We start from the raw sequence: 13,377 nt of genomic DNA on the forward strand, positions 1-13,377 counted from the left end.
GCAAACTTTTCTTGCCGGCTGCTGATCTGGTCACCCGCCTGCCTTATTGTTCACACAGGCTTTCCGGGGGTTTTAAACTTAACCCTCCACCTGCACATACCAGGCACCCCTTGTGTTGAGCTTCGCTGTAGCACTAATGACATGTGGGTGGGCATAATTGTACGTCACTTACAGACAATCAAAACAGCATAAAATGGGCAGTGAAAAACCGAGCGAGCCCACACTGCTTTCCCAGCCCGTCGCGCTAGATCATGACCAGATATCTGCATTTTAGAGATGTTGATTGAGGGATAAATATTGGCCCCAAGACACTGGGGAGAACGTCCCTGCTCTTGTTCAAAATAGTGCCATGGGATGGTTTGCGTCCACCCGAGAGAGCAGACCGTGCCTCGGTTTAACATCTCATCTGAAAGTTGGCCCCTCCGACAGCACGGCGCTCCCTCAGCACTGCCCCTCCGACAGCGCGGCGCTCCCTCAGCACTGCCCCTCCGACAGCGCGGCGGTCCCTCAGCACTGCCCCTCCGACAGCGCGGCGCTCCCTCAGCACTGCCCCTCCGACAGCGCGGCGCTCCCTCAGCACTGCCCCTCCGACAGCGCGGCGCTCCCTCAGCACTGCATTGGGCGTGTCCACCTGGATTTCTGTGCTCGTGTCCCTGGAGTGGGACTTGACCCCATGACGTTCTGACTCGAGAGGCGAGAGAGCTGCCCACTGAGCCACGGCTGATTCCTGATCAGTTAGAGAAGTTAATGCACAGAAGTTAATTTTCCCCGCTGGGTGTTGCTTCCAACCTAATTTCATTTTAATTTTATATGCGTGCTTCGAATGGTAATAGTGTAGGATTAATAAGGTGGTGTGTAATGTAGTGAAATAAATGGCAGTGGTTGCACCACGAAGAGGCTGATGATTTAAAGCCTCCTGCAGGAGTAAGGAACTGCAGAGAGAGAGGCTGCGAAAGTGTTCGCTTTGTGTCCTGTTTTGTTTATAACGTACAATAAACCGAACAGCGACTCCTTGGTTTTGTGCGGGGCGAGTTATGTTCAAAAGCCTCTCGGGCGCTGGTGCTGTGAAACTGTTTCTGATCCAGTTCTTCCAGCCGGTGAGGCCAGTGAGGATCATCGTGGAGTATGGCCCTGATGGGAAGGCCACTGGAGAGGCAGACGTACACTTCGCGACCCATGAAGATGCCGTCGCCGCCATGACGAAAGATAAATCGCACATGCGTAAGCACTTTACTCATTCCTGTCAAATACTTCAGGGCTAAAGCGTTTTATTCGATGTCTATTCACTCGTAGCAGATCTTGGTGATACCGATATGAAATTAAATCCACAATATAGAATCATTCAGCACAGGAGGAGGCCGTTTGTACATAACATAAGAAATCAGAGCAGGAGTAGGCCATTTGACCCCTCAAGCTTGCTCCGTCATTCAATACGATCATGGCTGATCCGATTATGGACTCGGGTCCACTTCCCCGCCCTCCCCATAACCCCTTATTCCCTTATTGGTTAAGAAACTGTCTATTTCTGTCTTAAATGTATTCAATATCTCAGCCTCCACAGCTCTCTGAGGCAGCGAATTCCACAGATTTACAACCCTCTGAGAGAAGAAATTTCTCCTCATCTCTGTTTTAAATAGGCGACCCTTATTCTGGCCCATCGTGCCTGTGCCGGCTCTGTGACAGAGCGATCCAATCAGTCCCACTCCCCCCCGCCCCCCCCCCCCCTGCTCTTTCCCCACAGCCCCGCAAATGTTTCCTTTTCAGGTCGATATCCAATTCTCCTTTTGAAACTAATATGACAGGGGAATGGGAACCAATGCAGGGAGACAGAGGGAAATGAAATGGAGACAGAAGCAAAAGATAGAAAGGAGAATAGTAAAAGTGGAGGGCAGAGAAACCCAAGGCAAATAACAAAAAGGGCCACTTTACAGCAAAATTCTAAAGGGTCAAAGTGTGTTAAAAAGACAAGTCTGAAGGCTCTGTGCCTCAATGCGAGGAGTATTCGGAATAAGGTGGATGAATTAACTGCGCAGATAGCAGTTAATGGATACGCTGTGATTGGCATCACGGAGACATGGCTCCAGGGTGACCAAGGCTGGGAACTCAACATCCAAGGGTATTCAGCATTTAGGAAGGATAGACAAAGGAAAAGGAGGCGGGGTGGCGTTGCTGGTTAAAGAGGAAATTAATGCAATTGTAAGGAAGGACATTAGCCTGGATGATGTGAATCGGTATGGGTGGAGCTACAGAATACCAAAGGGCAGAAAACGCTAGTGGGAGTTGTATACAGACCACCAAACAGTAGTAGTGAGGTTGGGGACAGCATCAAACAAGAAATAAGGGATGTGTGCAATAAAGGTACAGCAGTAATCATTTGCAACTTTAATCTACATATTGATTGGGCTAACCTAACTGGTAGCAATGCGGTGGAGGAGGATTTCCTGGAGTGTATTAGGGATGGTTTTCTGGACCAATATGTTGAGGAGCCAACTAGAGAGTTGGCCATCCTAGACTGGGTGATGTGTAATGAGAAGGGACTAATTAGCAATCTTGTTGTGCGAGGCCCCTTGGGGAAGAGTGACCATAATATGGTAGAATTCTTTATTAAGATGGAGAGTGACAAAGTTAATTCAGAAACTAGGTCCTGAACTTAAGGAAAGGTAACTTCGACGATATGAGGCGTGAATTGGCTAGAATAGACTGGCAGAGGATACTTAAAGGGTTGACGGTGGATAGGCAATGGCAAACATTTAAAGATCACATGGATGAACTTCAACAATTGTACATCCTGTCTGGAGTAAAAATAAAACGGGGAAGGTAGCTCAACCGTGGCTAACAAGGGAAATTAAGGATAGTGTTAAATCCAAGGAAGAGGCATATAAATTAGCCAGAAAAAGCAGCAAACTGGAGGACTGGGAGAAATTTAGAATTCAGCAGAGGAGGACAAAGGGTTTAATTAAGAGGGGGAAAATAGAGTACGAGAGGAAGCTTGCCGGAAACATAAAAACTGACTGCAAAAGCTTCTATAAATATGTGAAGAGAAAAAGATTAGTGAAGACAAACGTAGGTCCCTTGCAGTCGGATTCAGGTGAATTTATAATGGGGAACAAAGAAATGGCAGACCAATTGAAGAAATACTTTGGTTCTGTCTTCACAAAGGAAGACACAAATAACCTTCCGGCTGATCTAGGGGACCGAGGGTCTAGTGAGAAGGAGGAACTGAAGGATATCCTTAATGGGCGGGAAATTGTGTTAGGGAAATTGATGGGATTGAAGGCCGATAAATCCCCAGAGCCTGATAGTCTACATCCCAGAGTACTTAAGGACGTGGCCCTAGAAATAGTGGATGCATTGGTGACTCTGGATCAGTTCCTATGGACTGGAGGGTAGCTAATGTAACACCACTTTTTAAAAAAAGGAGGGAGAGAGAAAACGAGTAATTATAGACCGGTTAGCCTGACATCAGTAGTGGGGACAATGTTGGAATCAATCATTAAGGATGAAATAGCAACGCCTTTGGAAAGCAGTGATAGGATTGGTCCAAGTCACCATGGATTTATGAAAGGGAAATCATGCTTGACAAATCTTCTGGAATGTTTTGAGGATATAACTAGTAGAGTAGACAAGGGAGAACCAGTGGATGTGGTGTATTTGGACTTTCAAAAGGCTTTTGATAAGGTCCCACACAAGAGATTGGTGTGCAAAATCAAAGCATATGGTATTTGGGGGTAATGTACTGACGTGGATAGAGAACTGGTTGGCAGACAGGAAGTAGAGTCGGGATAAACGGGTCCTTTTCAGAATGGCAGGCAGTGATTAGTGGAGTGCTGCAGGGCTCAGTGCTGGGACCCCAGCTCTTTACAATATATATTAATGATTTAGATGATGGAATTGAGTGTAATATCTCCAAGTTTGCAGATGACACTAAACTGGGTGGCAGTGTGAGCTGTGAGGAGGACGCTAAGAGGCTGCAGGGTAACTTGGACAGGTTAGGCGGTGGGCAAATACATGGCAGATGCAGTATAATGTGGATAAATGTGAGGTTATCCACTTTGGGGGCAAAAACAGGAAGGCAGAATATTATCTGAATGGCGGCAGATTAAGAAAAGGGGAGGTGTAGCGAGACCTGGGTGTCATGGTTCATCAGTCATTGAAAGTTGGCATGTAGGTACAGCAGGCGGTGAAGAAGGCAAATGGTATGTTGGCCTTCATAGCAAGGGGATTTGAGTATAGGAGCAGGGAAGTCTTACTGCAGTTGTACAGGGCCTTGGTGAGGCCTCACCTGGAATATTGTGTTCAGTTTTGGTCTCCTAATCTGAGCAAGGATGTTCTTGCTATTGAGGGAGTGCAGCGAAGGTTCACCAGACTGATTCCAGGGATGGCTGGACTGACATATGAGGAGAGCAACTGGGCCTTTATACATTGAAGTTTAGAAGGATGAGAGGGGATCTCATAGAAACACAAGATTCTGACGGGGCTGGACAGGTTAGATGCGAGAAGAATGTTCCCGCTGTTGGGGAAGTCCAGAACCAGGGGACACAGTCTTAGGATAAGGGGCAGGCCATTTAGGACTGAGATGAGGAGAAACAACTTCACTTGTTAACCTGTGGAATTCCCTGCCGCAGAGAGTTATTGATGCCAATTCATACGATTAAAGGGATCAAGATATCTGGAGAGAAAGCAGGAAAGGGGTACTGAAGGAATAATCAGCCATGATCTTATTGAATGGTGGTGCAGGCTCGAAGGGCCGAATGGCCTACTCCTGCACCTATTTTCTATGTTTCTATGAAAGTCACTATTGAATCTGCTCCCACCGCCCTTTCAGGCAGAGCATTCCTGATCACAACAACTCGCTGCGTAAAAACGTTCTCCTCATCTCCCCCTCTGGTTCTTTTATCAATTGCCTTAAATCTGGGTTCCTCTGGTTACCGACCCTCCTGCCTCAGTTTCTCCATATTTACTTATCAAAAACCCCTTATAAATTTGAACACCTCGATTATCTATTATTATATATTGATTATTAACCCGTACAAAATTGGCGGGTAGGAAAAGACCAACTAGTCCATCGAACGTGCCCCACACGCTGATGGTCGGAGCATCGCGTAGCGGTATGATAGCACAGTGGTTATATTACTGGACCAGTAATTCAGAGGCCCGGACTAATGATCCGGAGACGTGAGTTCAAATGCCACCACGGCAGCTGGGGAATTTAAATTCGGTCCATTAAATAAATCTGGAATAAAAAGTCGGTGTCAGGAATGGTCTCGACCTTGGTGCCTAGATCGCCATTAAAATATAAAACTATGAACATAGGAAGAGGAAGAGGCCATTCAGTCCCTCGAGTCTGTTTCGCTATTCAAAGAGATCATGGCAGATCTGTAGGCTGATTCCACCCACCCAACTTGACTCCATATCCCTTTATACTCGATCGACTGATCTCAGATTTAAAATGATTAATTGAGCTAGTATTTACTGCCTTTTGTGGGAGAGAGTGCCACACATACCACCATTTTGTGGGAGAGAGTGCCACACATACCACCATTTTGTGGGAGAGAGTGCCACACATACCACCATTTTGTGGGAGAGAGTGCCACACATACCACCATTTTGTGGGAGAGAGTGCCACACATACCACCATTTTGTGGGAGAGTGCCACACATACCACCATTTTGTGGGAGAGAGTTCCACACATACCACCATTTTGTGGGAGAGAGTGCCACACATACCACCATTTTGTGGGAGAGAGTGCCACACATACCACCATTTTGTGGGAGAGAGTGCCACACATACCACCATTTTGTGGGAGAGAGTGCCACACATACCACCATTTTGTGGGAGAGAGTGCCACACATACCACCATTTTGTGGGAGAGAGTGCCACACATACCACCATTTTGTGGGAGAGAGTGCCACACATACCACCATTTTGTGGGAGAGAGTGCCACACATACCACCATTTTGTGGGAGAGAGTGCCACACATACCACCATTTTGTGGGAGAGAGTGCCACACATACCACCATTTTGTGGGAGAGAGTGCCACACATACCACCATTTTGTGGGAGAGAGTGCCACACATACCACCATTTTGTGGGAGAGAGTGCCACACATACCACCTTTTTGTGGAAGAGAGTGCCACACATACCACCATTTTGTGGGAGAGAGTGCCACACATACCACCATTTTGTGGGAGAGAGTGCCACACATACCACCATTTTGTGGGAGAGAGTGCCACACATACCACCATTTTGTGGGAGAGAGTGCCACACATACCACCATTTTGTGGGAGAGAGTGCCACACATACCACCATTTTGTGGGAGAGAGTGCCACACATACCACTATTTTGTGGGAGAGATTGCCACACTTATACCACCATTTTGTGGGAGAGATTGCCACACTTATACCACTATATTGTGGGAGAGAGTTCCACACTTATACCACCATATTGTGGGAGAGAGTGCTGCCTAACTTCTCTCCTGGCTCTGACCATGTCCCCTTGTCCCTTGAAGGATTTTTGATAAGGCAAATAGATAAAAATATTCATTATTTTCTCTTTATTATTTTATAAATTTGGGGGAGTAGATTACACAAATTGGGGTTGTATTCTCTGGAATTTAGACGGTTATGGGGTGATTCGATCGACGTTTTCAAGATAATTCAGTGTAAGGGGCGTCGCAGTTGTGGATGCTCTTTACCTTTCCGTCATTGTTCACCATGGTCCAGAACTTAAAGAAGGGTAACTTTGAAGGTATGAGATGTGAATTGGCTAGGATAGATTGGCGAATGATACTTAAGGGGTTGACAGTGGATGGGCAATGGCAGACATTTAGAGACCGCATGGATGAACTACAACAATTGTACATTCCTGTCTGGCGTAAAAATAAAAAAGGGAAGGTGGCTCAACCGTGGCTATCTAGGGAAATCAGGGATAGTATTAAAGCCAAGGAAGTGGCATACAAATTGGCCAGAAATAGCAGCGAACCTGGGGACTGGGAGAAATTTCGAACTCAGCAGAGGAGGACAAAGGGTTTGATTAGGGCAGGGAAAATGGAGTACGAGAGGAAGCTTGCAGGGAACATTAAGGCGGACTGCAAAAGCTTCTATAGATATGTAAAGAGAAAAAGGTTAGTAAAGACAAACGTAGGTCCCCTGCAGTCAGAATCAGGGGAAGTCATAACAGGGAACAAAGAAATAGCAGACCAATTGAACAAGTACTTTGGTTCGGTATTCACTAAGGAGGACACAAACAACCTTCTGGATATAAAAGGGGTCAGAGGGTCTAGTAAGAAGGAGGAACTGAGGGAAATCCTTATTAGTCGGGAAATTGTGTTGGGGAAATTGATGGGATTGAAGGCCGATAAATCCCCAGGGCCTGATGGACAGCATCCCAGAGTACTTAAGGAAGTGGCCTTGGAAATAGCGGATGCATTGACAGTCATTTTCCAACATTCCATTGACTCTGGATCAGTTCCTATGGAGTGGAGGGTAGCCAATGTAACCCCACTTCTTAAAAAAGGAGGGAGATAGAAAACAGGGAAATATAGACCGGTCAGCCTGACCTCGGTAGTGGGTAAAATGATGGAATCAATTATTAAGGATGTCATAGCAGCGCATTTGGAAAGAGGTGACATGATAGGTCCAAGTCAGCATGGATTTGTGAAAGGGAAATCATGCTTGACAAATCTGGAATTTTTTGAGGATGTTTCCAGTAGAGTGGACAAGGGAGAACCAGTTGATGTGGTGCATTTGGACTTTCAGAAGGCTTTCGACACGGTCCCACACAAGAGATTAATGTGCAAAGTTAAAGCACATGGGATTGGGGTTAGTGTGCTGACGTAGATTGAGAACTGGTTGGCAGACAGAAAGCAAAGAGTAGGAGTAAATGGGTACTTTTCAGAATGGCAGGCAGTGACTAGTGGGGTACCGCAAGGTTCTGTGCTGGGGCCCCAGCTGTTTACATTGTACATTAATGATTTAGACGAGGGGATTAAATGTAGTATCTCCAAATTTGCGGATGACACTAAGTTGGGTGGCAGTGTGAGCTGCGAGGAGGATGCTATGAGGCTGCAGAGTGACTTGGAAGGTTAGGTGAGTGGGCAAATGCATGGCAGATGAAGTATAATGTGGATAAATGTGAGATTATCCACTTTGGTGGTAAAAACAGAGAGACAGACTATTATGTGAATGGTGACAGATTAGGAAAAGGGGAGGGGAAATGAGACCTGGGTGTCATGGTACATCAGTCATTGAAGGTTGGCATGCAGGTACAGCAGGCGGTTAAGAAAGCAAATGGCATGTTGGCCATCATAGCGAGGGGATTTGAGTACGGGGCAGGGAGGTGTTGCTACAGTTGTACAGGGCCTTGGTGAGGCCACACCTGGAGTATTGTGTACAGTTTTGGTCTCCTAACTTGAGGAAGGACATTCTTGCTATTGAGGGAGTGCAGCGAAGGTTCACCAGACTGATTCCTGGGATGGTGGGACTGACATATCAAGAAAGACTGGATCAACTGGGCTTGTATTCATTGGAGTTCAGAAGAATGAGAGGGGATCTCATAGAAACATATAAAATTCTGACGGGTTTAGACAGGTTAGATGCAGGAAGAATGTTCCCAATGTTGGGGAAGTCCAGAACCAGGGCTCACACAGTCTAAGGATAAGGGGTAAGCTATTTAGGACCGAGATGAGGAGAAACTTCTTCACCCAGAGAGTGGTGAACCTGTGGAATTCTCTACCACAGGAAGTTTTGAGGCCAATTCACTAAATATATTCAAAAAGGAGTTAGATGTCGTCCTTACTACTAGGGATATCAAGGGGGATGGCGAGAAAGCAGGAATGGGGTACTGAAGTTGCATGTTCAGCCATGAATTCATTGAATGGTGGTGCAGGCTCGAAGGACCGAATGGCCTGCTCGTGCATATATTTTCTATGTTTCTATGTTTCATAGGTTTATATGTAACCTTCAGGGCAGCTGACCGAGGGCCGTGTGGCTCTTTGTCGGCCGGCGCGGACACGATGGGCTGAAATGGCCTCCTGCGCTGTAAATTTCTATGTTTCTATATTAAGGGGAACAGAGAGGGTAGATAGAGAGAGACTATTCCCGCTGGTTGGGGAGTCTGGGCCTAGGGACAGAGTCTAAACATTAGAGCCAGACCTTTCAGGAGTGAAGTTAGGAAACACTTCTACACACAGAGGATGGGAGAGGTTTGGAACTCTCTTCCACAAACGGTAATTGATGCTGGGTCAATTGTTAATTTTAAATCTGGGATTGATAGCTTTTTGTTAACCAAAGGTATTGAGGGATATGGGCCAAAGGCGGGTATATGGAGTTAGGTCACAGATAAGCCACGATCTGATTGAATGGCGGAGCAGGCTCGAGGGGCTAAATGGCCTCCTCCTGTTCCTATAAGCTGAGAAGAGTTTGACATTTTTCCCCGCTGATCTAGTTGTTTGATTTTATCTGGGGGTGGGGGGGTGATCAGATTATTTTTGAGAGTGAGGTTAATTAAGCGTTGTCCTCATTGGTTGCGGTGCGATTAGAACCGGCTGGCACACTCTGTCCTCCTCGGGCATGTGGGACAGAGAGCAGACTCTGCACTCTCCACCGCGGTATTCGATACTGCTGCTAACTTCCGATTCTCTCCTGCGCAGAACATCGCTACATCGAACTTTACCTGAACTCATCGTGTTCCGGAATTACCGCCGGGCAGAATGACCAAGGAAGTCAAGAAAAGGGTAAGTCAAGGCTTTGCTTATCTCCATTAGCCATCAAACCGCCGGGACAGGAAGAACTTGCAAGGTCCCGTCAACTGAGTCAAATTGCATGAAGTTCAGGCAAACTGTGCAACGTAGTGTGGGGTCTGGTCTTGATTTGCGAGAAGATTTTCTGCTGTAAATTATCTTTGTTTAGTTTTAAACTTTACCTTCACCCCCCCGCCCCCAACACTGTTCCCCGACCAAGATTGGGCAGGGGGGGGGGGCAGTGGGACCAGAAACTCGTGGCTTTTGTTACTGTAACGGTACGTGAAAGTTGCTCGGATCGACTTACCGTTATTCCCCTCCCACTAAACCTTCAGATGACCGTTAACATCAGGAACTTAGAATGTTTGGAGTATTAAAACACAGATTAATTGATGCAGCGTTGCATTAGTGAACCAATGTTTTGGTGTAGTGGAACATTAATACATCACATAAGTATAGCAGAGCGTAAGTGCACCGTCACAATAATACACGAATATATTGGTACAGTGGAGCAGTAAGGTGCTGATGCAGCAGTGCGTGGGTCATTGAAAACATAACATAACAAGAACATAACAAATAGGAGCAGGAGTCGGCCATTCGGCCCCTCGAGCCTGCTCCGCCATTCAATAAGATCATGTCTGATCCGATCCTGATATTCAACTCCACTTCCCTGCCCGCTCCCCATAACCCTCGACTCCCCTATAGTTCAAGAATCTTGTCTCTCGGCCTTGAATATATTCAATGACTCAGCCTTCACTGCTCCCTGGGGTAGAGAATTCCAAAGACTCACTTTATAGCGCCGTGTTTATCTCAAAACATGTTTTCATTTATGCTAATGAGGGGTAAAAATCGATGTTCCCCGTACTTTTTTTCGTGCACGGCCCGTTCAAATTTTCTTGCCTGCGCGGTTTCTCCCGTGTGAAAGCCGGTGAGCAACTTGCGTGGGACCTCCAGACCCCTGCACGGCCGCAGGAAAGTTGGTGAGAATGTAGATCAAGACAGCTATGGATGGCGCAAGAACTTTGCAGCAGTAAGTCCAGTCGAATCTTGGATCGGAACATGCCTCATGACAACTTGGGTTTCTGGATGGGTTGTGACCGTGAGTCCAAGTGAAGGTTTACTGGATTTGAAATGGTATTGAATGGTGCATTCTACCCTACGTAAACTAGAGAAGATCCAAAACTCGGCTACCCCGTGTCCTAACTCGCACCAAATCCCACTCACCCATCACCCCCTGTGCTCACTGCCCCATGTCCTAACTCGCACCAAGTCCCACTCGCCCATCACCCCCTGTGCTCACTGCCCCATGTCCTAACTCGCACCAAGTCCCACTCACCCATCACCCCCTGTGCTCACTGCCCCGTGTCCTAACTCGCACCTAGTCCCACTCACCCATCACCCCCTGTGCTCACTGCCCCGTGTCCTAACTCGCACCTAGTCCCACTCACCCATCACCCCCTGTGCTCACTGCCCCATGTCCTAACTCGCACCAAGTCCCGCTCACCCATCACCCCCTGTGCTCACTGCCCCGTGTCCTAACTCACACCAAGTCCCGCTCACCCATCACCCCCTGTGCTCACTGCCCCATGTCCTAACTCGCACCAAGTCCCACTCACCCATCACCCCCTGTGCTCGCTGACCTACATTGACTCCCGGTTAAGCAACGTCTCGATTTCAAATTTCTCATCCTTGTGTTCAAATCCCTCCATGGCCCTCGCCCCTCCCTATCTCTGTAATCTCCTCCAGCCCCACAACTCCCCGAGATTTCTGCGCTCCTCTAATTCTGCCCTCCTGAGCATTCCTGATTATAATCGCTCCACCATTGGTGGCCGTGCCTTCTGTTGCCTGGGCCCCAAGCTCTGGAACTCCCTCCATAAACCACTCCACCTTTCTTTCCTCCTTCAAGACGTTCAAGGTGCTTCACAGGAATATTATGTGATAAAATAATTTGACACTGAGCCACATAAGTAGAAATATGCGCAGGTGACCAAAAGCTTGGTCAAAGAGGGAGGTTTTTAAGGAGCGTCTTGAAGGAGGATAGAGAGGCGGAGAGGTTTAGGCAGGAAAAGACTGTACAGGCTGGGGCTCATTTCTCTAGAAAAGAGAAGGTTGAGGGGTGATCTGATAGAGGTCTTCAAGATAATGAAAGGTTTTGATAGGGTAGATGTGTAGAGAAGATGTTTCCCCGTGTGGGGGAGACCAGAACTGGAGGCCATCAATATCAGACAGTCGCTAATAAATTCAATGGGGAATTCAGGAGAAACCTCTTTACCCAGAGAGCGGTGAGAATGTGGAACTCGCTGCCACAGGGAGGGGTTGAGGCGAATAGTATCGATGTATTTAAGGGGAAGCTAGATAAACACATGAGGGAGAAAGGAATAGAAGGATATGGTGATGGGGTGAGATGGAGAGGGGTGGGAGGGGGCTGGTGTGGAGCATAAACCCCGGCACGGAGCGGTGGGGCATAAACCCCGGCACGGAGCGGTGGGACATAAACCCCGGCACGGAGCGGTGGGCCCAGTGACCTGTTTCTGTGCCGTAAATACTATAACAGGCAGATTGAATATAAAGAAAGAAAAGAAAGACTTGCATTTCTCTGGCGCCTTTCACGACCACCGGACATCTCAAAGCGCACTGCAGCCAATGAAGTACTTTTTGAAGTGTAGTCACTGGGATATGCATGGACTTTATTCCAAGCCTGGGGCAGCACGACTGTAAAATGCATCAAATGAGAAACGTTGAGATTGAAGCGGTTATTAAACCGACTGTTGTCCGACTTGAGGTCAGCGTTGTAGTTTCAGCACTCGCTGTGCAGCCGTCTCAGAAACACCCGATCCTTGTCTTCAAATTGCTCATCAGATACCAAAAGCTCTGCGTTGAGTACATAACGAACCTAACCAAGTATTCTCGTTACAGGTTCCGAGGGGAGTTAAACTGTCCCTGCTTTCGCAACGGCCCTTGCCTTGGAGGTGAAACTTTCCGGCTAAGCAGATTACCCAAACACTAGGCAAACTAATGAGAGAGAGTGGATCGAGAGCTCGGCGCTGCTTGGAAACCAGACATTAGAGCAAATTGCGATGGACCTGGTGGCAGGTGTATTGCATTGATATCATTACCATTAATGAGGGGGGGATTGAGGTCTGTCTGTCTTTTTTTGCTACCCTAACGTAGCCTGTATTCTGAAATTATGCGTCTTGTAACACGTTTTAATGTTACATTACCTGATAAAAAGAATAAACGCAGGTATTTTAACAAGTTACATCTCGCGTGTGTGAGTGTATTGTGTGACGGCAGCAGTGTTCGAAAAAATAATCCGGGTGAAATTGTTAACTGCTTTATCCAATGTTCCCTTTCATTTATTTTTAGGCACGTGGTCCCTTTAACTAGCTAGTCAGCGCGTTCAGCTTCTGTGCAGCAACGCGGCTTAAGGGGAACGTTGGCTATATCCGTATTGGGGGGGGGGGGGAAATTTCGGGCGGAGGATTCCTGCGGGCGGACGCCTCCGACCGAAAAAATGTTAACGAAAATACCTGGTGGTCCCGGAGAAACGTAGACCTGCGGTCGGAGGCCTAATTTCGCAGTCCAGCGCACGGGAACATGTCTGCCAGGATTGTATGCGTATCCTGGAATCACATGGGC

The 13,377-nt window shown here is 47.3% G+C and overlaps 1 protein-coding gene across 2 annotated transcripts in view; it reads left to right on the forward strand.

Annotated features, from left to right (window-relative positions):
• The window catches only part of LOC139250659 (G-rich sequence factor 1-like), a 29,175-nt gene extending 16,178 nt beyond the window's left edge, over positions 1 to 12,997 (forward strand). For both annotated transcript variants that reach the window (XM_070873036.1, XM_070873045.1), the window contains exons 8-10: positions 1,086 to 1,221; positions 9,649 to 9,732; positions 12,655 to 12,997. In XM_070873036.1, coding sequence (XP_070729137.1) covers positions 1,086 to 1,221; positions 9,649 to 9,732; positions 12,655 to 12,671 — 237 coding nt within the window. In that variant the 3' untranslated portion in view covers positions 12,672 to 12,997. The remainder of the gene's footprint in view (positions 1 to 1,085; positions 1,222 to 9,648; positions 9,733 to 12,654) is intronic.
• The last annotated feature ends 380 nt before the right edge of the window (positions 12,998 to 13,377 follow it).

Source organism: Pristiophorus japonicus, chromosome 2 (assembly GCF_044704955.1).
Source record: "Pristiophorus japonicus isolate sPriJap1 chromosome 2, sPriJap1.hap1, whole genome shotgun sequence".
NCBI lineage: Eukaryota > Metazoa > Chordata > Chondrichthyes > Pristiophoridae > Pristiophorus > Pristiophorus japonicus.